This window comes from Choristoneura fumiferana, chromosome Z, assembly GCF_025370935.1.
Source record: "Choristoneura fumiferana chromosome Z, NRCan_CFum_1, whole genome shotgun sequence".
Taxonomy (NCBI): domain Eukaryota; kingdom Metazoa; phylum Arthropoda; class Insecta; order Lepidoptera; family Tortricidae; genus Choristoneura; species Choristoneura fumiferana.
In genome coordinates, this window is record NC_133472.1 from 10,736,006 (window position 1) to 10,762,957 (window position 26,952).

Here is a 26,952-nt window from a genome sequence, read left to right on the forward strand (position 1 = left end):
TGTGCAAAAAGCCATAATTATGTTAATCATCCTAATTATTTTTTTTTCATATTTATTTATTGTTGCTAATTTAGAGGATTTTTAAATACAAATTCCTGAAAATAAATTTTCCTGTTTTTTTTTAATCTTTGCGTAGCCCTGACTTCACTATAAATAGCTTCGGTATGGTTTTTTGTTCTGTTTTTTGTGCAGGGAGATAAAGGAGGGTCTACGGTCCTCTAACTTTAGCAGAGCCTTGATCGACTGATTAGCGCTAACAGACGTTTATTTTTTTTTGTGGTACCTCCCATAGACGTAAAGTAGGGTTTTTTTTTCTCATCCAACCCTATAGTGCGGGGGTCTTTTAAATTAAAACCATTAGGGGTTACTAATACGATTTTTCGATTCAGTGATTTTTTTGCGAAATATTCAACTTTAAAGTACGAATTTTCACTGAAATCGAGTTTTAGGGTTTTTAGCTTAAGCTTTAGGGATAAATATTTTTGAGAGTCGGTAACTCTGCGCTCGGCCCGCGCGCTTTTTGTGACGACGGGCGACGGCGCGGGCCCGCGCACGACCGTCGCGGGCCGCACACGACCTGCGCGCCCTCTCTGTGTGTGTTGCCCTTTACTGCTTCCTGCTCTACCTGTAAATAAACAGAAAGACAAAAAAAGACGAATTTTGTACAGATCAAAGCATTTATATTCTTTATAATTAATCTAAATAAATATACAATATTCTATAAAGGTATAACTGGTAGTAAAATAAACGATTGTCGCCCAAAAAGTACTTATACAATGTCCGCTTACAACATGATTATTATAACACCATGATATTTATATAATTCATTTGAACTACGCAACAAAGCAGCGAGGTTACAATTAACAATAATACTAGGTTGTATAGTCAGCGGGTGGTTTGTGATGATAGTAACTAGGGGTGAGGTTTGTGTCAGTGACAGTGTTCGGTGAAGTCTACGACGACTGACTCGCGCCAGCCGAAGAGGAAGTAGCCGGAAGCGGAGCCCAGGACGACGGCGGCGCAGAGCCACGTGTTGTAGGTCATGAACACCAGCATCAGCATGTAGCTGACGAGGACCTGCAGCCCGTGCAGCGCCGTCTGCCACGCGTGCGCCCCGCTCAGCATCCTCGGCCTGCTTACGACAAACCGTTGACAAGTTTAAAGACTCAAATAGGTAGACTAGGATACTTTATACAGTACACTCAGTGTATATGTTATGTAATTACAGTCTGTTCAATATAGGAATGGACAGAAGGAAAATAGGCTCTTTATAACGCACGCTTTATATAGGAAGTCATTTAATTTTTTTTTTTTTTGTATACGGTCTGAACTAAATTCTAATTAAACTATCGAAGACGTCAATATTACTTTCAATTATTCATTCACTAACTGTTGCCCGCGACTCCGTTCACGTAGAATTAGTTTATTGCTATCCCGCGGGAACTATGCAATTTTCCGGGATAAAAACTATTCTATGCCCTTCTCCGGGGCTTATACTATCTGTATACCGAATTCCACTTAAATTAGTTCAACGGTTAAGACATGAAGAGGTAGGTTACAAACAAACATACAGACTTACAAACTTTCGCAATTATAATTAATATTAGTGAGATTAACTTTGCTATTTTTCATATCATAATTTAAAAACAATAAAAAAACTTTCTATTTTGTTAAAAACAGAAACGTCTTTCTATAAAATACCTAAAGAGGCAGAGGTTAAGAACATTCTGCAAGAAACGGAACGTTTATAATATTGTTAACTCAAGCAATATTCTGTACTGTAGGTACAGGCGAGTTCATAAACTTGTGATTGTGACCAAAATTGATCATAAATATCTGAACACGCTTCTACGCCGTTACCAATAGTGGTCTTCAGATTTTTTTATCAAATTTTTGAACTCGACTGTACATTATTTATAGTTTTTATTCGCCAGTTTGGATCAAAATGAGATGTAATGACCTTTAACCATATACGAATAGTTAACTTTTCACAACTAAAGCACTGCACTAAATTTGATGAAATTTGGAATGGAAAAAACTTGAACTTCATAGCAGAAACTACGAGTAGAATATTTTTAAACAGCAACAATGAGAGCGGATGAGTCCACGAAACAGTTATTAAATTATGTATAAATATAAATCGAATTGATATTATGTAGCAAATTACGCAATATTGTGTTATTTTGTAAGTACCTACATTGCGTATTAATCTACTTACTTACAAAGTAAAGAAAATGTTGACTTTATCCTATTTATTACTTATTTTATTCATCATCATCATTACTACGACTTCAGAAAAAATGTTTAGAACCCCTTCTTCTGTGACCTTCTAGAGTCCTATGTTATTCTGACTGAATGGACAATAGGGGATTATTTATAATGCCCGGGCATTATGGCTAAGCTATATATCTAAACTTCATTATTTATGACATTGTCAGGTCATTATGAATATTGCAACATGATCATTTCAAAAATATAAATAATAGTAATGCAGTATATATTTTTATTACTCTGCCCAATAGGTAATAGACATTATGTATAATGCCTGGGCAATTTAATCATTTGATTAGTTATTATCAAATTGCCATCTCATTATGAAAAATGTCCGATTTATCACTTGGTCCACACCACAACATATACACGCGTGACACTTGCGTTTATACAGAGACACTTCGTGTACATATCTTCTTCGTGGGTATATTCATCAATAGTACAGTAAGCGTCAGAGAAAAGGACTGTACATTCAAGGGCATAAATATAATATATACATTTATAGCGTCAAATATATTTATATATCGACCATATGTTAGTTCGGTCAAGGACTTTTATTCATGTGCCACCATACGTATGTACTTTATCAATTATGTGACCAAATTGAATTGAAAAATTTCAAACTGTTACAGCACTGTAGTTTACTGCGACAATGTACTAAGAGGATTGTTTTTGTCGCTTGCTCGGTGTAACGTGAATCTACTTCACTATTTTTTGCCTGTACCCTTAGTGTAAGTTTTCGGTTACAAAATACGTCTCGATCGCGTTCGCGTTAAAATCTCAATTTGTATGAAAACACGAACATCGCAAACGTTCCGCTAGATACACTAAGGGCACTGTAGGCGTAACTGCGAGCACGCAAACTGCAATCCAGTGTATGCTCGTTCATAGAGATATTGAATGGAAAGAAGTGCACAAAGGTCAGATTGATTCGAAAAAAATTAGCGTGGAAAATGGTCAAAATTAATGCAAATTTCGAACCTTCTATAGGTAGGTACCTAAATTCGGCCCCAAGTGCAACCTTTTCACAAAAAATGTCACAGTGAATATGTACAATACAACACCACACCACAATCATAGCATAGCAGGCACGGTACTGGGTACTACGGCGTGGCTCGAGCTTACAGCTTACAACCTATGGATAGTAGTGAATAATCCAATCCTACTAATATTATAAATGTGAAAGTTTGTGAGTGAGTATGTTTGCTACTTCTTCACGCTGAAATGGCTGGACGGATTTGGATGAAATTTGGCAAAAAGTTAGTTAATAACCTGGATTAAAACATAGAAAGAAAGAAAGACAATAATTTATTTATAACAGCAATAACACATTAAGTTTAGGAAAAATAACAATAAGAAGTGTACATAAGATACTTTTTATCCCGATATTCCCACGGGATAGGGATAAAATCTTGAAATAACAACCGCTGGGGTTAGAGTCATGAAATTAATATTAATTAAGTAGTACCTAAACCTATTCGTTTGCCCTTCGTGCAAGACTACGATACTCCTTGGATACCAGACCTCTTCGTTGATCACGTATGTTACTCAGTTAATAAATAAGATATAATATAACTAAAATTTATTTTTTAATATAGATTTTAATTTAGTTTGTAATAAGTACCTATTTAGTACTTATTATTAATATTAACCAAAATATTTTATGGTTATGTCATTCTTTCTACATTATTTATTACTTACAAATTTGTCACAGAAAATATCTTGCGACGATTTCGACATTGGCGAAATGCACGATTATTTTTGAAAGCGTAATAAATTCACATTCTCCAATATTGCACAAAAAAGTTCACAGACGCGTGTCTCACTCAAGCGGATGCCACTCGCGCTCGCACTGGTCCCAACCGGTCCGAGATATCATGTCCGTGAGCAGTGTCTATGTGTGCTTTGCTTGAGCGCACTTTGTATGTAGATAGATATCGTAGGTACTTATCTGTTTTCCTATAGCGGGTTTTAGGGTGCGGCTCCACTGAGGCGGAGACGAACGGAGCGGAGAGGAGTCGTGTAGGGATCGACCAATTATATTAGGTACATCTCATCTCCGAGATGTGGATTTCAACTAATATGATTAGTCTCCTCTCCGCTCCGCTCGTCTCCGCCTAAGTGGAGCCGCAGCTATACCAAACTAAATGAATTCCAACTATAACATTGTCGAGAATAATAGTATCACGATCTAACAGGAGGGATTTGACTCAGTTCAAAAAAACGTCTAAGCAAACAAACAATAGAAAAAAAATATCACTTTAAATCATTCTGAGAATTCAGGTAAAAACACAGTATTTTTTCTTCTTTCTAAAATTCTATTGTTCCTTTATCTACCAACCGCAAACTACCAACCGGTGATTATGAATGGTTGTAGGGTCTGTGGTAAGGTAGGATTGGACGACTGCACCGAAATGCATTAGTATTCGTCTGCCCTTGATTCGTGCAAGACGTACCAAATCAGGTCCATGACAAGTGCGTGTCGTGTCGTGTCGTGTCGTTTTAGCAAGCAGAACCCTGGGCGCGCATTATTCCTTGATCCACGTGAGCAGTCTACGATCGATCCTTCGATACCAGACCTCTTCGTGGATCACGTATGTTATCACTTAGTAATAAATAATTAAATAAGATAACTATAGTGTGTTTCCAGGGCAGGCGAAAAAACGGACAATGACCGAAAGTATTATGTTAGCGGCGAAACAAAACGATACGTATCGCTCTCCATACAATTCTGTGCCCTAAGTGTAAGTTATCGGTTACAAAATACGTCTCGATCGCGTTCGCGTTAAAATCTCAATTTGTATGGAAACATGAACAGCGCCTCTAGCGGAACGTTTGCGATGTTCGTGTTTCCATACAAATTAAGATTTTACGCGAACGCGATCGAGACGTATTTTGTAACCGAAAACTTACACTAGGGGTACTGTATCGTTCCTGCGTAGCTCGCGCGTTTAGTGGTACGGACGGGGTGAGCGAGCGTGAGAGTTAACAAACCTTTTTCGTCTGGAATCTCAATGTCATTAAAGATGATTTTATGTTAATTTCTTATTTTACTTTTATTCCTCATTTTTTGATTCATCTGAAGTATTCTGGTATATCAAATACATAAAAATCCTGCAGTAGATACAATATTTTATTTTAAATTTAGATACCTACACTTTTAAATAACCAACTTAAAAATTAAAAAACTCCCGACATTTTCACTTCAGTCCAGTTCAGTCTTTTCAATGGCTGAATTGGCTGAACCAATTTTGATAAAACATGTCTGTCTAGGACCTACCGTTCGAAAACGTTCGTGCTACGGTGTCACAGACACTGCTCTACTTTTGTGTCCGGGGTTAAAAATACGTCTGATAGACTCTACATCATTAGAATTTAACTAATTAAGTTATTTCAATCGCACAGGGCTAAGCAAACTAATATTATTTATTATAAATAACAATTATTACAATACGAGTATTTATAATAAATAATATTGAAATTACATTTTCCTCTTTATTCATACAATGATGACCAAAAAAGGTTGGTGATCTGATGGTAGGCACTAAAGGTGAATGTCCACTTTTTCGGCTGCCCTAGAAACAAAATATACTAACCAGCTTACTCTTAGAATAGACGGTTTAGTGGTGATGGTGATCCTACCTGAGCTAGCTTTTTCCGGCGGCTGCGTACGCGCAAAGATCAAATTTGGTGAAGCTCTTTCATCATTACCGTGGAATAACGTAAAAATAAAGATTTAAATAAATCTGACGAAAGTGCTTCAACAGTTTTGGTTTAAGTATATTATACAGCCTATAAATAAAAAAAAATTATATTAGTGATTTTCAACTAATAAAAACTTAATTAAAACCATCAACTCCCCGAAACCCGTATTATTTAATATTTTATTATTTGCGATTCATCTTTAACTGTCAAGATTTATTCTTATTAATTCAAAATTACGGAAGTTTCATACAAACGTCAACCCTCTAAGAGGTAGGTATATACGAATATAAAATACGGTCTCATTCCTTGCCTAGTTAGATCATAACATAAAGAAAACTTCTATGCAAAATCTATGCCTAACTATGTTTCTATAAACAGGAGGTGGAGGAACTGCATGAACACGCATATTTTGCTTAAGCTTAGCTATCGTAAGGTCGCGGGTGAGCAAGGAAATATTCTTTTAGTTCATTGATATGGACCTCCGCAAAGGAAAAACGAACGAGAGTCTATTAGAAGCCCGAAGTCGAAGACTGTCGGCTTTAATGAGTCGATGTTGGTAAATATAGTACCGCCCGTGCGACATATGTTTGTCATCACATTTGCGAGTAACATTGTTTATTTGTAAGACAAAATATTATTTTTGCCTTATTGCCGATACCTTAGGCTGCGGCTCTTGGGCAGCGCGAGCATCCTCCCCTGAACATCGCCCCGGAGCTGCGGGAGGGTGTGCGCGTGCAGGGGTGACATTCTTTCCAGGCCCGGATAATACCGACATGGAAATACCGACCCTGTTTTTCGTGTACACGCCCATAGAAGCTCATGTCAGTTTCTATGGGCGTGGACACAAAAAACTGGGCCGGTGTTTCCATGTCGGTATTATCCGGGCCGGGAAAGTGTCACCCCGCGTGCAGCAGCGCCATGCGCAGCAGCAGCGCGTGTAGCAGTGTCAGTACGGGCATTGACTCATTTACCGACCTTGGGCTTCATGACAAGCAAATTAGTACGGGCAATGACTCATTTACCGACCACGGATTTCATGACAACCACATTAAGGTCGAGGGTTTTATTTGGGGGGTTGCAACCAAGATAGCCTGCATGTTTCGACACTGTTTACGAGCAAGTGTGATGAAAAAATATTAGGTGTTCCTTTCACTGTTTTTTTTTCAGCGAGACCGGCTTTAGAATTTGAGAGAGAGAGAGAGAGATTTATTTACACATATTCGATACACAGAAAAAACACGTTAGGATGAAATAATAATTAAAAAAAAAAACATCGAATAGTATAAATTGGGACCCACTCAGCATAATGATGCGGCAAGCCACAACGCTGTTTTTCAGTGGGACCCATATTGGGACCCAATTTCGCAACAATTCTTGTGGTAATCCAAATAGTAATTTCATTAGCGCTGAAAAAACCGCGTCAAATTTCATGTCTCTAATATTAGTGGGGTTAATGAAACTTAAATTTCTAGTTTTCTAAGCAACTTTCTTATTTTTTTTCTCTTGAAAAAAACTTTAAAAAAAAGACGGATAAAATCGGTAAAGTCATTCTCACTCAAGTTACGTATGGCATGACCAAGGGATGAAGGGACACAGGCATTCATATAATAAACTAAGTACATATATTATATAGGTAGACAATTATATTCCGTTGGACTTGCTTACAGGCTAAAATATTAATTTTTAGGGTTCCGTACCAAAAGGGTAAAAACTGAAACCCTATTAGGTACTAAGACTTCGCTGTCCGTCCGTCCTTCACCAGGCTGTATCTCATGAACCGTGATAGTTAGACGGTTGAAATTTTCACAGGTTATGTATAACTGTGGCCGCTATAACAATAAATACTGAAAAACCGGCCAAGAGCGTGTCGGACAGTTAAGTTAAGTAATATATTTCTAAGGATTTCGTCGTAGGTATATTTTATACCTCTAAACTTGGAAGATTCCGTATAAAAGCTGCTTAGGCTGCTATTTACTCTTAAACTACTAATAATTCTCAAGCAAACTTAGCCGTTATAGTTTTCCTTGAAAGTTTGATATACTTACTACCATTCTGAATTTTTTAAATTTTTTCCACCCACCGGTTTAGATTTTAGAGCGGGGGGAGGGGGGCCGCTCGATTTTAATGAAAATTTGCATTTTAAAGTTGAATATTTCACAAACATATCACTGAATCGAAAAAGCGTCTTAGCAAACCCCTAATGGTTTTAAAAGACCTATCCAACGATACCCCCCACTATAGGGTTGGATGAGAAAAAAAAATCACCCCCACTTTACGTCTATGGGTGGTACCCTAAAAAATTTTTTATAGAATTTTTTATTGTATCATTTTGTCTGCATAGTTTACATATATATTCGTGCAAAATTACAGCTTTTTAGCATTAATAGTCCCTGAGCAAAGCCGCGAACGGACGGACAGACAGACAGACATGGCGAAACTATAACGGTTCCGTTTTTGCCGTTTTGGCTCCGGAACCTTAAAAACAGAATAAAATAAATATTTAAGGGGGGCTCCCATACAGGAAACGTGTTTTTTTTTACTTTTTTGCTAATGTCTAATGAATGTTGTATAGATGGTACGGAACGGAATAACCGTTCGTGCGCGAGTCCGACACGCACTTGGACGGATTTTTTAAATCTTGAATTTAATGTAGCCGACAACCATTTGGATTTTGTTGCAACTCTTGTAACATCGCGAATAAGTGTTTTCTTGAGTTGTTTATTAAGATTGGATTTAGTGAAATATTAACTACAATTGAATGATGGAATTCCAGAACTTTCCCATAAATCAGGTTCATTATGTATGACACCATAATTAAATAATTAATAATACGGTAAACTCCTGAATTCATCATATCCTAAACACAAACAATAAAATTTATATCTAATTTGCAAACAATTTAACTCATATTTCTTATGAGAGTAAATGATCTTTAAACCGAATTATCGATGTTTAGCTAAGATGGGAAAATATTGAAAAGTATATAATTTAAATTTGTTTTTTTTTATTCTATCTATCTATCTCTTTCTATAATGGTTTTCTCTATGAAGTAAGTATGGCGCAACTGGGTGAAGTCACACGTTACTAAGTCTGTCTCTGTCCTATCTCGTATTTTGAAACTTTTATAACTCTACTAAATATATATCTAAGTAGTAGCTTAAAAATGTTTTTTCGTTTGTTCACGCGCATCGACAAGCTTTGATTTACAAAATGAATAAAAAGTCAAATACCGTATTACACAATGTGTAGGTAAATGGTGAATATCCCGTTTTACTTTCTGTTAAAAACGTTTAAGCAAACAAACAAAAAAAAATACTTTAACACCTAGAGTAAAACATAAATATTTTATTACTTATATTGTCATTCTTTAGAATTCAGGTAAAAAACAATATTTTTTATCTATTTTCTAATATTCTATTGTTCCCTTTATCTACAATGTAATTAGCAAATTACCAACCGGTGTTTATGACCGGGTGCAGGGGGTGCGTGGTAATTATTAGGACTGGAATACTGCAATAAAATGCATTAGTATTTGTCTGTCCTTCGTGCAAGACGTACCAAATTGGGTCCTTGAAGTGCGTGTCGTGTTGAGTAAGCAAGCAGAGCCCTGCACGAGCATTACTCCTTGGTCCACGTGAGCAGTCTACGATCGATCCTTCGATACCAGACCTCGTCGTGGATCACGTATGTTACCCAGTTAATAAATTAGATAACTAATAACCAACTAAGACCAAGGGGTCTTCAAACTTTTTGACTCAAGGGCCACACTGCACTCGTTATCGTTATCGTTACGTCCACATGAGCAGTCTACAATCGATCCGTCAATACCAGAACTCTTCGTGGATCACGTATGTTACTCAGTTAATAAATTAGATAACTAATATCTTTAGTATAGAATGGACGGTTTGATGGTGATCTTAACTTTATACCTACCTGAGCTAATTTTTACCGGCGGTTGCGTTTTTAGTGAAGGTTCTTCATCTTTACCGTGGAATAACGTATTAATTAAATTTCTTATATGATTTCATATAGTAGACCAAAGCTAAATACAAATATGTGAGTGTGATTTTCAACTTATAAAACTTAACTTTTTAAAATTGTCAACTCCATATGGGTTTTAATTTAATATTTCTATATATACAAACGTAATTCGTCGTATACAAACGTCCACCTCCCGTTAACCCAATGAGGGAATTAGTAAGAAAATAATCTTATTTCTTGTCTAAATCATACACAACGAAAACCTCTATGCAAAATTCCAGCTTACAGGATTAGGATCCACGTTGATGACGCACTTAAACAAACATAATTTGACTGATTAATCATTTCGGCACTAAAAACTTTTCAATAATTAACGCTTAAAGTTATTCGACATAAGTACAAAATCTACAAAGTAAATTGTATTGTTATATGTTACTGCTAATTTGTAGCATGCTAAATATATATATTTTTTACTTGAACGCATTGAAAAATTAAAATTAGTTTTACGACACGTAATTAGGTACCTACACTTAATCCCTTAAACGTTAACTAGGTATGATTTACAACTGTTATAAATATATATCAGGTACCTACTTTTTTCGAATCTTAAGCTTAATTTCAAAGGATTCTGCTTTAGTTAGCCCAGTGAAAAAAAAACTTAAACAATGTAATTTTTAGTACGATTAGTTAACAAATGCTTTTTATCAATTGTAAAGAAGTTTTGTTCATGAAACAATAGCTTTTAAAAACTCCCGTTGCTGCAGGCGGGTTAAAACAGACTGGGATTAGAGAACAATAGATTTAGTCCCAGAAATGTGGAAAGTCCCACGCAGGTGTAGGTATAAGCAAAATAGCAGCAATCGCCATCAGGTATCCTACATTGTATCCGCATAAAACATGCTACTAATCAAACCCAAACCCGGCCTTCGCCATGACAACTATTTACGTTCACATAGCATTGGACACACGGAACATGAAAATGATAAATCGATCTCGAAGGCAATGTTCCGGCGATAAAATCTATGTTTGTCGTGCCATGATGTAGAGTGCCCCGAGAGCTAAAAATTGTAATTACTTCATAGTACCTATTAAGTATTTCACAAAATATAGCGACGTTGCATTTTGTGCTAATCAAATAACTATATAGTTAGCGTGTAATTTACTTAATAATTAAAAACTCATTATTGCATTTCCTAACCGATTTAGTACCAGTGGATCTATTTTACTTGGCGAGATTAACTGCGTATACTTAATATCTGGCTCCGGCTGCAACTATTAAAAAAAGGCTGATTTCGTCTAGGGAACTGAATGCTGGGTAATCGGAGAAACCAATGTTATAACGCGGAACGCTAAAAAAATATCCGGTTACTATCTATGTAACTAACCGGTTCATTGAACAAGAAGTAACTGCAACAATTTAATTATAAGTAGGTAAGTATATACATTTATACGTAGGCGTAACTTAAGCGATATTAGGAGCAATTTTAGGCAAGAATGACACCGTATCATACCATGATGTAATAGCAACGTGTCAGGCAAAAATAAAATATTTGTATCGAAAAGTATGAGATTATGCCCGCTAGCACGTTTCGTAGCCAACGTTTCGTGTCATTTATGCGTTTAACATTCCGTCTGACACGTTCCTATTACGGTCATGGCATGATACGGTGTGATGTGTAGAGACCGTTAGAACGGTAATTAAATACCTACACAAACAATTTTCACAGCATTTTTCTGTTATCGTCGTAGATAACAAGGTTTTCGCATTTATCTTCATGGACAATTAAATTAAATCTGTGACTCAAACTTTCGTCATTCTCGTAAATCGAATTACCTGAACGTTTAACTAACCAAGTCAATCGAAATTACACGGGGGTTTTTTAACCTACCATTGCAATTTTTGACTTAAACCGTTACACAATTATAAGCCAATTGCGATAAGTAGGTATAAACCAGTTCTATTGTTTCAGAAATCAATCAACAATAAATATTGTAATTTTCCATTTGGTACTATTATTGTTGCAGTCGTAATTACGTCCCAAACAATTTGTTTCTATTATAAATCGACTAGCTTTTGCCCGCGGCTTCGCTCGCGTTAAATTTGGAGTAAAATACATTTACTTTCTGCGATCCTTTTTTCGTGTTTTGATTAATTTTTCGGAGGATTATATGGAAATACAAATACAGACAGATTTTCTTTAAGACAGATCGTGCAAATTTTGTAATACAAAAATCGACCTACATACGTAATTAATTATGATTCTTACCAACTTTGAAACCCTGCTTCGCTGATTCAGGGTTAGAATTTTAGAAAACGATAAAGTACATACTACACGTTTCTTTTGCCCGCCACTTCATACACGATATAGGATTATATCCCGAGAAATTAAAGTTCCCGCGGTTGAAACTTATTTTTATTCTGCGGAAAGTTTGCAATTTTTCTTAAAGTAAGTAGCCTTTGAAATTTAACAGTCGTGTAAAGTCTTTTGCGTGTGCCATCAACTTTTGAGGAGTTCCCTTCTACGGAGACGATCCTCACCAGAATGAGTAGGATGTCACTGCTAAATAATTGTTACCATCTGGTAACATCATCAGTTTGCCAAATCCCCAGTCCCCAATAAGAGGTTTAGCTTATGCGTTTTCTGAATCAGTTGGTAAGTATATAAAATCCTCTTTATTCGTTTTATCCCGTGGGATATTCGGAAAATCTTTGAAATAGTTTTTACCTACCTGCATACCAAATTTGAAGTTTCTAATAATTATAGTTACGCAAATAGGGCCATTTTGAAGTGAAAATATAAATCGCATTTTATTCCCTATCCCGTGGGAATTTTGATAAATGCTGAAAATAGTTTTTAGCTGTTAGTATTACCTACTTGTTTACCAAATTCGAAGTCTCTAATAATTATTGTTACGGTAAAAGGGTCAATAATTGAAAGTGAAAATACAAATCCCATTTATTCACTATCCCGTGGGAATTTCGAGAAATCCTGAAAACCGTTTTTAGCTGTTAGTATTACCTACTTTCATGCCAAATTTGAAGTTTCTAATAATTATAGTTACGCAAATAGAGCCATTTTGAAGTGAAAATATAAATCCCATTTATTCCCTATCCCGTGGGAATTTCGAAAAATCCTTTCTTAGTGCGCGTCTACACCTATTAAGGAACATATACTTCAAATTTCAAGTTTCTAGACCCAGCGGTTTGGGCTGTGCGTTGATCTATAAGTCAGTCAGTTTCTTCTTTTATATATATAGATTTGTTTAATGCAGGGGTCGCCAAACTACGACCCGCGGGCCAAGTCCGGCCCGCGAGCCCCTCTAAACCGGCCCGTGGAAAGAAAGAGCTCACGGTCCGGCCCGTGATAGGGTTCGATTTTATAAAGCTACAAGTAACTAGTAATTAGTTTTATAAGACCCGCCACTGACGGTAATTGGTCATAATCATAGTCATAGATAATCGACTCATGAACATAATCAACACCAAGCGCGTTCCTTATGCGTTACTAGTTTCTAGGTACCCCCGAAGACTAAGGGACTGTTTCACCATACATTGATTAGTGTTAATTGACGGTTAAATGTGATGCCGTCTCCGTCTATTCGAACAAAACACATAGAGGCGGCATCACATTCAACCGTTAGTTAACACTAATCAATGGATGGTGAAACAGCCCCTAAGTCTACTTAACTAATGTATTACCCCCATGACCAGCGAAAGTCTTGACCCGCACGAATTTACATTAAGTTCAGTGTGGCCCTTGAGTCAAAAATTTTGAAGACCCCTGGTTTAATGCAAATGACAATTAGCTAATTAGGCTCAGAACTAATGGAGGATCAATTTAAGTGATACCTATTCAACAACAATAATAGTACACACATTATCACATTTTGAAAAACCAACAGAGATAGAATCCTGTGATTAGATGTTATTCATCCGCCCCTTTCGATCATCGACATATTTTCACGCATTTGATGGTCAATTTTAGAAAGTGAATGTTAATAAAACTGGGACACAAATTACTATTAAAATGAATGGCTAATTAACTTCTGGCTGACTGTCTGTCTACTATACTATAATGGGTAGGTGCTGTAATTTAATTGCCAAAAAGGTTTCCAAGTGCTTAACATTAAATTCTTGTAACCGGTAATAACTTTTAAGATTACGTATAGAAAGTTATTGGTGACTGTATAATATTGCTAACTAGCCTTAACCCGCGGCTTCGCCCGCATTAGAATTATCTTAATACCGTATTAACTGAACTGTTGTATACCATACCTATGTATTACCTATGCCCGTGCAAATTTGAAACAAACAACGACAACAGTTTACTTACGTACACGATTCTTGTTAACATGGCAATGCAATAAATAAATGTCTAGAACTCTAGACAGGCCTACTAACTAACTAACTTAACGTAACTTGGCCTGAAAAGGTTACGGTAACAATTTTAAAGGACAACGTTCGCTTGCACAACGCCATCTATTAATTGCAAACAAAGTTAACACGTCATCTTGAGAGCCGAGGTACGGTACGTCACCGTTAATGGGAAACGCGCCACGGGAACACATTACCGGGATATCAAGTATCCCATGTCTTAATTCAGATCTTTGTTTATCTGTATGCCAAGTTTTATGTAAATCCGTTTAGCCGTTATTGCGTGATTCAGGAACAAACACCTAAACATCCAAACTTCCAATCACAAACTTTCACATTTATAATATTAGTAGGATTAAAAAATGAACTAATAATAGAATTAGTTGGACAGTTTAGTTAAAAACGAAACTACTTAATACCTAGACGCTTATACACACTGGTCATGGTCAAGCATTGGCAAAACGCAGGCAGCAGTATATTGATATTCTTGTTTTGTTATCATTTATAACCTTCTGCATGTTGGCCAACGCTTTTGATTTGAAGCATGTTCTCATATATAACAATTTGATTTGAGAATTCAATAAGTAATAGGTTAGTACTTACACACTCCTCTCAAGTACATGCGGCACCGGCCTTAAAAAGAAAAGAAAACATGTTATGCAAGCGCCTTCATTCCAGAACATTATTGTTAATCTGCATTCATTGTCTTAAGGCTATGAAGAGCCTGGTTAAAACGTGTGTATGTATGAGTGAGCATTGAGCTCGTATAAATTATAACGAAGGTGTGTTTTGAATAGCCTGTGTTGTGTAGTAACCACTTCAGAGAACATAATAGACAATAGACTTGTAATAAACACAGGGAAGGTTGTGAACTAGAACTCCCCAAAACTAATCTAACATTGTGGGTATTGGGATTTTGAATTAAAACTCTTATTCATATATTCAGCGAAATGTCACTGAATGGACTGATTAGTCACGGCCTTACTATTATTTGGATTAACAATTTGTTTACTAGTCGTTTGTTTACTAAAATATCTTTATTTGCCTTCGTAGATACGTATAATGTAGATAAAAGATTCACCGTATGTGTACGAAGGTAGGTCCAAAGTTAACTATTTACACTTAAGTTCGCTTTTTAACCCTGCTTTTGTACCTACATAGCTTACTTAAATTACATAGATAGGTAAAACAGGATAAAGATACAGAACCCCATACTGGAGAAATTGAAGTTAATCGTTTTTGGGGTCAATTAATTCAAAGAAGTAATTATGTCCTACACGCTATTTAGTTTTACAATTAGCTACTTAGTCGTAGAAGCTAATATCATTCGTTACGGTTTAACAAGTAGTTTTTCTGTATATTTAAACAGCACATAAGAACTAAATTCAACATAGCCTACCTACGTTTGTGATAAGAGAAAACTGCACACGTAAAAATTAGGAAATACTGTACCCACGTAAAATAAAACGTTACATAGGTATTCCGCAACTTTGCTATGGCAAATGGGTTTATTTTAAACATATTATATTATTTATTGCCAAAAATTTAGGGCATCAGAAGTATGATGTCAGATCAAATATATCGTATTAAGTGACATGATAGATATCGTATAGTATTTATGGCGCATCTGCCTCTTTAACTATCTGAACCTAATAAAGTACTCCAATCCATACATATAAAGAGACGTGCTAATTAGTAATATCAATCATTAATATCGCACGCGGTACGTGAATTGAAGTATCACCAACTAAGTTGGTTACATTATACATATCCAGTGATAATGATAACACACATTGTATTCATCAAGAGCCAGCTAAACAGTGTGCAATATACCCTTATCGTAAGATTTACTTTCTTTACAGATAAATGTACAAGAAAAACATTATTGCATTGGTACTTCACATAGGGCGAATTCTGATAAAAAGATCGACCCTGTTTTTAACTTCTAAGAATACCGGTTTCACGAGTATTTCTCACTTTCACGCGTGTTTAAATGAATGAACAGAATCTCTGAAATAATTGCCTTTAATTTAAGCCGTTACAAACGCAATATCCTTTCTAAAGGTCTCCCCACATTTACCAAAGATATCATCAATTAGGTACATTTATGTGTGCGTGAAAAGCGTGTTGGTCAATAGGGAGATAAATGGAATACAATGAATTTCAAGTTTTTAGATTTTAAATTCTACCGGCCTAACCTTAACCGCTTCTTGAATATCAATGAACGCTAAATTTTATATAATCAAATACGTGATATGTACGTATAATTGAAAAATATATGTACCCTAGTTACCTAAGAGACAGGGATATTAGAGCAACCTCAAGTCTATTCTATCCCACTCTTACATACATTTGCAGGCGTCTCTTTAGCTCGCGCTATGCAAACTGTTTTGCTATTTGTTGATGGTACCTACAGAAACTTACATGTTTTACAATTATTACAATTAAATATAAGTCGGAAAAGCCGTGGCAAGATAAGTTTAGTGACTCTGCCGCCAGCCAGGGAGTTTCGGCTTGTATTTTTTATGGATGGTGTGGTGTAACTCTACATAGTAACAAATTATGCAAAACTTCAGACATCAAAACTTTTATGGTTTTTTTTTTGTAAAAAAAAACATAGTCCCATCTTTCTTCAATATTTTATTTTCCTGACAAGTGATTTCAACGTGCGTCACATATATCGTGCATTAACTAGATGGACTAAAATCCGAACTTGAAAAGTTCTTCCCCGGTCTGATAACAGAATGAAACGTATTTTATAATAAATATTAGTATATTAGAAAATATATTAGAGATGGATTTGCTAAAAAATCTTGGACAGGCTGGACAGGCAGCAGGAGTGGACCTATAGTTGTCTACCTCACCTACATACTATACGAGTATATTGGGCTTCAATCACTCCTGCTGGCTCGTGCTGGGGCACCGACTTCAGAAGTCCATTTCTAATATATTTTCTAATATACTAAATTTATCATAAATTATATTTATATAATTAAATATAATCAAACCGGTGAATATCGATGTAGGGTTGTACCTACTTCTACTAAAATGAACCTTATAAAATAAGTATTGCAATGAAAAAGTCGTAAATCAGTGTTTTATTTATTTTTACGTGAATTCAATTTGTCACCAACGGTCAGCTCTACAATAACCCAACACGCACGAAGTCAATTTTATTTTTTACAAAAAAAAAACTATAATATTACAGTAGTTGGAAGTTTAAACGTTTGTAGCGAGTCACTGTATCCATAAAAAAACTATAAGTCAATTCTCGTTGCGGGCAGAATCATTTGTCTTATCCTATGAGTAGTATGGCATTTTATATATTAATTCAATTAAGATTGGTTTTTTGGAATCTTTTTGTATTTTTCATGCCGTAAAACCCATATCGAAAATACAAACTGAAATATAGATGCATAGAAAAACCAGAAAAATAAGACCAGAACCGTCCGGGTGAGCGGTAAGTTCGAATGGGGTGCTGAAAGTTTCTCGATCAGGGCTACAGCATAGATGTCGCTAGTGTCGCTGCTTAAGTGACTAAATAAGAAAACAAACAAGCTGAGATGTATGTGGTGCATAGGAGAAATTCGTGTCTGTATCACTTCAGTGGTGGTGTAGTGGTTATAGCACGTGGCACGGAATGCCGAAGACTTGATCCTATTTTTCAGCGCTGGTCTTATTTTTCTGGTTTTTCTATGCATCGATATTTCAGTTTGTATTTTCGATATATTAGTTCAAGTTTTGTTCAACACAAAAGGACCTGATTTTGAAACTAATTTCGTACATAAGTTCCGAAAAGTGCGAGCTTGAGTGCGAACCCAGTAAACTCTACTTGAATGGCTATAAGTAAAACCATAGCTTTTTTTATCTTATCTATACAGGGTGGAAAGTTGAGATGGGGCAGTAATATTGCGTTAAGACATTAACTTTAGTTAAAATGTTTAGTATTTAGTAGTCTACATACTGCTTAATTTTTATTAAGCATAAAGGATTCATATTTGTAAAAAAAAACAACGCGCGAAAGTTTCACTTTGCAAATTAGTACCCTACGAACTGTATGGAAAAAGTTTTCTTTGATTTGTGGGTGTTCTAGTACTCTAACCTTAGTTGGTCTCAAAGAGTGTTGGCATTAAAAAAAGACAAATCTGTTGATTATCTCGCTGACTGTGCATTTTATCAAAAATCTGTGAATGTCGATTGTCATCACTCAAAAAGTTAGTAAAAGTCTCCTAAGAGCATTTTGGGGTAGCAGTAGCAGCAAGGGATCTAGTAGCTGCCCTTGCTGCCCCATCTCAACTTTCCACCCTGTAAGTATAGGTAGCACTCAGAAATTTGTCCTTTAATAATAACGATAAATTCCTTTTCGAAGTAAATAAAGCGTAACTATAATTTTTATTACTTGTCAAAAAACGTTCCAAGCATTTCAACTTACATAAGCGTGTACATTGATTATGACCACCTTACGATAAGAGTGCGAGAGAGTTGTTTTAAGACGAGGCATTCGATTTTTTTGGCAATATTTCTTTCAATATTGTGCAAGGCAATAAAGTGTTTGTATGAAACTGTAGTATGTTATTTTTCATCACATATGACGACCGGATGGCTAAGTGGTTAGAGAACCTAACTACGAAGCTTGAGGTCCCTGGTTCGAATCCCGGCCGGTGCAGATATTTGTATGAATAATACGAATGTTTGTTCTCGGGTCTTAGATGTTTAATATGTATTTATCTAAATAAGTATGTTTATCCGTTGCCTAGTGTCCATAGTACAAGCTTTGCTTAGTTTGGGACTAGGTCAATTGGTGTCAAGTGTCCCATGATATTTATTTATTTATTTATATTCAAGCTAAGCGGGAGTAAATTCACGTTTCAGTTACGTTTAGTAAAAATTTTCAAATAGTCGTAAAAAAATTGAGTTCTTATATCCTTCTAACTTGAAGCCGTGGTGGCCGGAAGCCGTGGTGGCCGAGAAGCCGTGGTGGCCGAGTGGTTTGACCTATGGCCTCTCAAGCAGAGGATCGTGGGTTCAAACCCCAGCTCGCACCTCTGAGTTATCGAAATTCATGTGCGGTATTACATTTGAAATTTACCACGAGCTTTACGGTGAAGGAAAACATCGTGAGCAAACCTGCACAAACCTGCGAAGCAATTCAATGGTATGTGTGTGAAGTTCCCAATCCGCACTGGGCCCGCGTGGGAACTACTGCCCAAGCCCTCTCATTCTGAGAGGAGGCCTGTGCCCTGCAGTGGGACGTATATAGGCTGGGATGATGATGATGATGATCCTTCTAACATACTTAACTTGTAAAATAAAAATGCAAATTATTCCGAAACTAAAAATTCATACTACAAAATTTTCAAGAATGATAGTAATATTACTTATCTAGCAAATTGGGATAAGTCATTTTATTCAGTAGCTTAACTTAATTTTTTCGATTTATTTTATACTTTTGGGCCTTATGTGCATACATTTTGTTGAGCGGCTGTATGGGTGAAGCTATTGTTGGAATATTTACGAATATCTCGTCTTAAGTTCAAGAAAGCAAGATTTGTTAGTTACTCAACTGTATAACTTGTGGTTCATCAGGGCTGCATAAATTGGAAACGCCTTTGTCAGGAGGGGAGACAGCGCAGTACTGAAGACCGGCATATGTTTTCCACAGCAAATGTTTTCTGTAGTATTTGAGCCTAAAACAATTGCAATGCAAAAAATAAATATTGAGCAAAACGCCAAAATACGATATAATAATAAATATTAAAAAAATAATACCCTTCGTATAGCAAAGCCATGAGGAATATAGCTAAGAATGACCCAATAAATTCTCCAATGTCCGTTACATTCCACCAGGAAAAAAGAATAGTTTCGACGTATCCACCATGAAACTAGAAGAACAATTAAAACAAATTAAAATATCGTTAGGTAGCTCTAGTTACCTACCTGTGCCTAGCACGCTAGGTGCTATCGCAAGCAGCAAAGATCTTTCTAATCAGTACGCGTATAGTTTACCTTACGCCTACGAGTAGTTTAGTGTGCTAGGGCTTCACAAATTTTATCCATAATTAATAACTTAAGTTTTCTAACTGCCTGTGCCTGTTACCATTAAGAAATAGGTAGATACTTTTGCAAAACATTTGGTAGGTAGGTACAGCTTACACTGTCCGAAACTGTAACTCACATTAAATTTTCTACACATAAGATTTGTCTTTCCTTGAATAAAATTGCGTATACACGTGCACGCATGGTGTAGGTGCCTTAATCTAGAATTTGAGTTGACTCCAAATTGTGATTAATTAGGTAGTATGCAAAAGTTTAATCGGGTGCAGGTAGTAGATACCACGACAATATAGATTTAAGTAGATATATCATCTGTGCTGTGCTCTTAAATAATTAAGTATATTATAATTTACGGATGTCTTTTTATAGTTCATTGCTGTCACGGTATTGGATAAACAAAGCATTGTGCTGCCTGGGAGTAGCTTGTCAATGGACATGTAATAATAACAATAAGGTTTTCCACAAGTGTTTAAATTACAATTGAACACAAGGTGAACATGTGAATCTTTAATATCAAACATGATATTGTGCATGTGAACTGTAGGTTAAATAACTACTTCTAATACCTCACCAATCAAATGTCAAAGATGTTTTATATTAGACTAGCTAATGCCCGCGGCCTCTCTCCCTTGTGGAAGAATCAAAACGAAGCTGGATTCCTATCCCTTTACAAATTTCGCTAAATGAAATTTCAAGCCTGAGCAAATCAAGCAATGAGCTTTCAAGCTTAGCTGACTTGGTTAGGCTGAGCGTTGTCTGTCAGTCAGTAACATTACCATTTAATAGGTATAGATACATTATATTTCGTGTAGGTATCTCATTACTCATTAAACGGGTAAGCGGTTGGCCGGCTCGCCAGGACCATATGAGGCGTAATTTTGTAGTGGCTACTTCACTCAATTTTAAATCTTAAATATTAACCCCCTTATTCATAAACGACAATCAAACCTATTTTAGTTAAAATGCCGCTAAAATTCGTTTGTCCTTATCTTTCACTTCGACATTTGTATTTGTTAGAAAGGGACAAAGCATTTGTTAGTTAACATAGGCTTGTTAAGTTTTATGGATAAGGGGGTAAGTGTGTTGAGCCAGGTATCATGGAATCTGGAGAATGGCAGGGCAACAACAAGGAACTGTAGCTCTGCCATTCTCCAGATTTCCGCACTCTGTCTATTAATGCATCGTTTTTTTAAACCCCGACGCAAACAGAGGGGTGTTATAACTTTGACTGCTATGCGTGTCTCTGTATGTGTGTCTGTCTGTGGCACCGTAGCTCTTAAACGGGTGAACCGATTTTAATGCGGTTTTTTTTCAATTTGAAAGCTGATTTCTAGCGATGTTTCGTAGGCATGTTTTATCAAAATCGGTTCAGCCGTTTTTGAGATATTGAATTTTGAAGTGACAATGTCGGGGGTTTTCCAACTTTTTTTTGCTTAGGTTATTCACAAATGAGACACGTTAATTAGACTGAATGTACAAATCTATTAAAAATAATTTACTTTTTATATTTGTCAGTCAAACAAGAAAATGACAAAAATAAAGCGAGTCAAAGTTAGTTAGCGACGTCACGTCTAGTAAAAAGTGTACCTACGAATTTTCCTATATTTAAATCATTTGTTCTTTAATTGTCAAAAGACAAATTATGTGCCCAATATTTGTTAATAATCTTACTTACAGACTAATACATAATATTTTGTCTTAATTATTTTAATACTAGGTAGTGTAGGTAGTAATTTTATAAAATTGTGATGTCTCCAACTGTTTCACGACTCTATAAATAACATAAAATGATGAACTTACAGTCATTGACATCATTGAGTGTTGAGGATTATGGACACTGTGAATACTATGATCACCGTGACCACTATGTTCACCTTGTCTGGCTATTTTATAACTCATGTTATCGTCACTTGCATTTAAAAGACTCTGAAAACAAATATGTAATATTAATAATGTTAAACACAAAAAATCCTGAACCTTATTATTATGGAATAGTTCTGCCTAGTGGGTGACTGTAACCAAGAACTTATAATCAGAGTTTACAACCTTCTTAGTAACTTATTTGCTTGCTTATAGTAGAATAAGACTTGAATCCCCAATTTTTTTATCCATATTTTTATGTGAAGTTACTCAAATTCAGCCGTGGTGGCCGAGTGGTTTGACCTATGGCCTCTCAAGCAGACTATCGCGGGTTCAAACCCCGGCTCGCATCTCTGTATTTTTCGAAATTCATGTGCGGAATTTCATTTGAAATTTACCATGAGCTCTACGGTGAAGGAAAACATCGTGAGGAAACCTGCACAAACTTGCGAAGCAATTCAACGGTGTGTGTGAAGTTTCCAATCCACACTGGGCCCGCGTGGGAACTACTGCCCAAGCCCTCTCATTCTGAGAGGAGGCCTGTGCCCAGCAGTGGGACGTATATAGGGTGGGATGATGATGATGATGAAGGGAATTCAATGCTGGACAATATAATGCATTAGTTCAATAGTTAAAATTAGTCAGATTAAATTTTACGCATGCATTCATACTTTAATAAAAATTAAGTAACAAGCTCAAAGTATATGAACTAAAAATTAGAATGAGGTAAATCAGTTTTTTTTTCAATCTGTTGGTCCCGACCTCCTGGGGGGTCGCAGATGCCTCTTAAGGGGGTTGCAGTATCTTTAAAATACTCTCACAGTAATTGTGTATGATTATTTAATGTTTGTATTATCAACTTAAGATAATACAAATGACTGCAAATGGAGGTAAGTAGGGGGTCGCCAAATATTTTTCAAAGCATGGGGGGTTGCGTCTTTAAAAAATTTGAGAAACACTGATGTAAATAAATCATAGAAATAGACTCAAGATAATCAATTTATATCAGAAATATTAGTCAGTAAATAGTAAGCCAAGACACATAAAATTGACAATAAAACACAACACACACATGTCATTTTAGTCTTTAACATGGGTTAAAGCTTAGTCCCAGAGTTCAACTCACATTTGGGTCTTCAAAGTTCTGTTCATGCATCATGTGCCCAGAGTGGGATGCATGGTCCATCATATTATGGTGGTCACTACCTCCCATTTCGTGCCCTGCATGCATGTGCTCCATATTAGGGGTTCCTGAAATAATGATTTCTTTATGCCAGGTGCACCTCACAATCTCAAATGTCAATCTTGGCCCCCCATGACTTATAGCAGTCCACTGCACTTGTTTTAATAAACAGAGAATAATTGTTTGAAAAACTGAGCTCCAATGGCTTGATGTTATTGAATCAAAATGGAAGTTTATAAAACAAAGCTGGTGTGCCAAAAATGATTATGACTGTTACCATTGAATAAGGGCTGAAAGACAGGCGAAATATCGCTAGATGGCGTTAGTGTCGTAAGGGCCGTTTGACGTTACGATCTTGCTTGCAATTGGCTATAATAAATAAGTAAATGAGCCAATTGCAAGCAAGACCGTAATGCCAAAAAATCTAACACCATCTATTATGTCTGTCTTTTAGCCCTCATTGTAGCAATGAAATTAATACAAATGTGGCTGTTTGATCACACAAACACTCTATCCTCAAGTCCTAGCATTATTCATAAAGTACAAATAATTTATAAGAATTACATACTAACAAACTATGTAGAATACAAAATATTCAATAAAATGAGAATTTTAAATTAAGTATGATCATTTCCAAAGTAATAATACTGATAATTCTCAGCTTAAACTGAAGCAACTACATTTGTTATAAAAACTCAGAACTTATGGAGGCCAGAAAACCTGATAAATTAGTATGTGGCTGTAACTGTAGCTATAAAAGGTAAGATTCTAACCTGCCTGCCTGAAGAAAACGCTTCTGCGGTAAAAGTTTCCTTCTTAGACTTATCATATTTTGAGATGGTATTATTAATTACAGTTGAGGAAACTGAATTATGTACCAGTGTGGAATCTTTTCGAAATAAATTCCACTGATTTCTTTGGCAAATATATGGGATGTCAAAATGACATTAGTAGTACAAAGGTTCCCCCATAGTACGGGATTCAGCTTCCTTGACTGTACATGCGGGATACCTAAAACTATTAGTACAATTCAAAAAGTATTTCCTTTATCATGCTTGCAAGGATAAAAATCAAACTTTAGCAGCAGTGTGAACAATAAGCAATAAATATTTCTAACCTTGCGATCTTTTTCAGCTTTAAACTTTATATGACAAATATTCACAAAACATAGTGAACTAATGAACAAAGGCCAGTATAAAATGTAAGAGTTGAAACTACATTCATAATACTTGATCTACTTTATGTCCTTTCACTAGCAATGATCTGTATCAAGCAACAAGTACCTCTTACTGCTGCTGTATCCGTTACACAATTGATTGGTTCACTTTCTCAAACAAAACATAATGAATAATATTAGTACACCCAAAACCAATTACTTATGGACGAATCAACCTTAGTCAGTCAGATTTACACATCACTCATTTAAATGTAAATAAATCATTATGTATTTCGATCATTATCTAACGAATAATTGTCATTCACTTACCGCATAAAATCCCAGCCAAACCAAATAAATACCGTATATGAATAAGTAGAGAGTAAATTAGCAATCACCGAAGTCATAAAATATAGTCGTTGTAATTATACTTGAATAAACATTATAAATTTATGTAATCGTCCAACGCGGACGGTGGTAAAACGTATACAGTTTGCCAATCCTTTCACCACTTGAAATGACTTGAAATGCATTCAATTTCGTATTTCGTAGGAAGGCGTTGGTTGACGTTATCATGACAATTGACACTTGACAGCCGAGTCTCATTTAAGGGTCCCACATGCGTTCAAACCATCCAAGTTTAAAATAAAATCGTTTCCGATAAAGAAATTTAAAGCATATAAAATTCGCTTTTGTAATGGCTCAATTCTACGGTCAACATAACACAATGTACATATTTATTATATTTTATTTTGCACGGATGTGCCGTGGCTCTCGATTCGACTCTACAGGCTAACACAGTCCCACTGTGTCTAGCTGCTAGCGTAGCGTCGGACCATAGTCCTATGGACTGGAAATACTACAATACAAAATACGCGTGCATACCTAAACATGTCGCATAAAATGGCGCTCAAGGGTTGTGCTATCGATTTCGATATATTCGAATTATTATTGTATTTTTCACCTATGATGAGTTCTGTGACACTTACAAATTTTCCGAATTACGCATACTATGTTCGCAAAATATTTTTTTTAAATAATTTCTATTTTGAAGCAAAATAATAAAAAAAATGAAAAACTTTACGTTTTAAAAATATATAGCAATATCAGTGTCCATTAAATAGACTCCATCGAATACAGTACAAAAATAAATATTTTTTTTTTTAAATGACGCAATGTGTGAAACGGAACAGAGTAGTGACGTGACACAACATTATCGGCAATTGTCGCGGTTCATTATTCGATAACAGTGAACACTAAGATATTTTAAATTTTTAAACAAAACTTGCAAGATTTTGTAAACGTGGCTATTTCGAACGCGGCCGCAGCCATCTTGTGCCTCTTATGGCCAGTGCTTGTCAGTATCACTGTCAGTACGAGTGCGTCTGCCCTGTATACGAGTTGAGTTTTCGTTGCATTTTCTTTGCATTGTATTTTGTTATTGTTCATTTCTGTTATTATTGTTGTTGACTTTTGTTACTGTTTCTCGTTAAGTTTGTTGTTATTTTTTGGCAAAATGCCGAAACGGTCTAAAAATACTGTTTTGAACTCCCCGTAGGGAGTTTGTAATTCGTTTGAGGGATTATTTCGAGCGAGAACGAGAAAAAGGCGGCCCGGTGGGCGGAAAACTACACAAATATTATTTTTTAAAATATAATGCAACTTCTCTAAAAATAGGAACTAATAACTCTTAGAAAAATCGTCAGTTCACTCGATAAATGGTACATCGCTAAAACTGTCAAACTCGAAACGTCACAGAACTCACAGAATAGGTGAAAAATATTATAGCGGCTAATACTTTGAGCAGCAATGGTATCAATATTTTGTTTCTTTATTGAAAAATCAGTTTGAAATTCACTTTGTTCATAATGAATTTGACAGCGTATATGTACAAGGAGACCGGTAATATAACATTCGTTTAGAAATCATAAGGGGTAGAGGTATTTCGAAATCAGTAGTTACTGAAATATTGATGTTAAGGAAAAAAATATATGATTACTATGTGCGACTATTTATTGGAAAAATATTAAAAAATTGAGGTTAATTAATTACTATGCAATGTCTATTAACAGGCGTTTAGAAAAAATAACAGCAAATAAAACATTTTTTAGTATGGCCCCAATAATAACAAGTTTTTTTTTATTGCGAGTGAAAAGCACCAGCCAAAAATGTAAATATGGTGTTTAAAATATCCTGTACGATAATTTAAACCACATTAAGGCTACTGATAACTAATACGATACAAGTGGGAAAACATGTAACCGAACGTGCAAAAGAAAGCTAGGCTTGTTTCAGAGACTTGCACGAATTAAGTAGCGCGTGATTACTTTGTGCTAACTAAATTAAGCAACAACAACGTTTTAAATA

The 26,952-nt window shown here is 35.7% G+C and overlaps 2 protein-coding genes across 8 annotated transcripts in view; one reads left to right on the forward strand and one right to left on the reverse strand.

The window, feature by feature from the left end:
• Positions 1-665: 665 nt before the first annotated feature.
• Positions 666-25,369, reverse strand: LOC141427144 (high affinity copper uptake protein 1-like). Of its 4 annotated transcripts, none has more exons than XM_074086386.1 (7): positions 24,713-24,799; positions 23,373-23,497; positions 22,187-22,312; positions 20,102-20,214; positions 19,897-20,019; positions 14,936-14,965; positions 666-1,132 (listed from the first exon to the last, which is right to left on the reverse strand). In XM_074086386.1, the coding sequence occupies exons 2-7, from the start codon at positions 23,484-23,486 to the stop codon at positions 931-933; spliced, it is 708 nt and encodes a 235-aa protein (XP_073942487.1). In that variant the 5' UTR covers positions 23,487-23,497; positions 24,713-24,799; the 3' UTR covers positions 666-930. The 4 variants fall into 4 exon arrangements, with proteins under 4 accessions (XP_073942487.1, XP_073942500.1, XP_073942493.1 ...); XM_074086381.1 differs by lacking the exon at positions 24,713-24,799 and adding an exon at positions 24,916-25,365 and having other exon boundaries at positions 667-1,132; XM_074086399.1 differs by lacking the exons at positions 23,373-23,497; positions 24,713-24,799 and adding an exon at positions 24,916-25,369.
• Positions 4,465-26,952, forward strand: part of LOC141426955 (bromodomain-containing protein 3-like) — a 59,565-nt gene continuing 37,077 nt past the window's right edge. For 2 of the 4 annotated variants that reach the window (XM_074086227.1, XM_074086257.1), the window contains exon 1: positions 4,465-4,865. The gene's annotated coding sequence lies outside the window, so the exon portion shown is untranslated. Of the gene's footprint in view, positions 4,866-9,454; positions 9,661-26,952 lie in introns of those variants that run through there. The other 2 variants (XM_074086226.1, XM_074086248.1) reach the window with 1 other exon arrangement.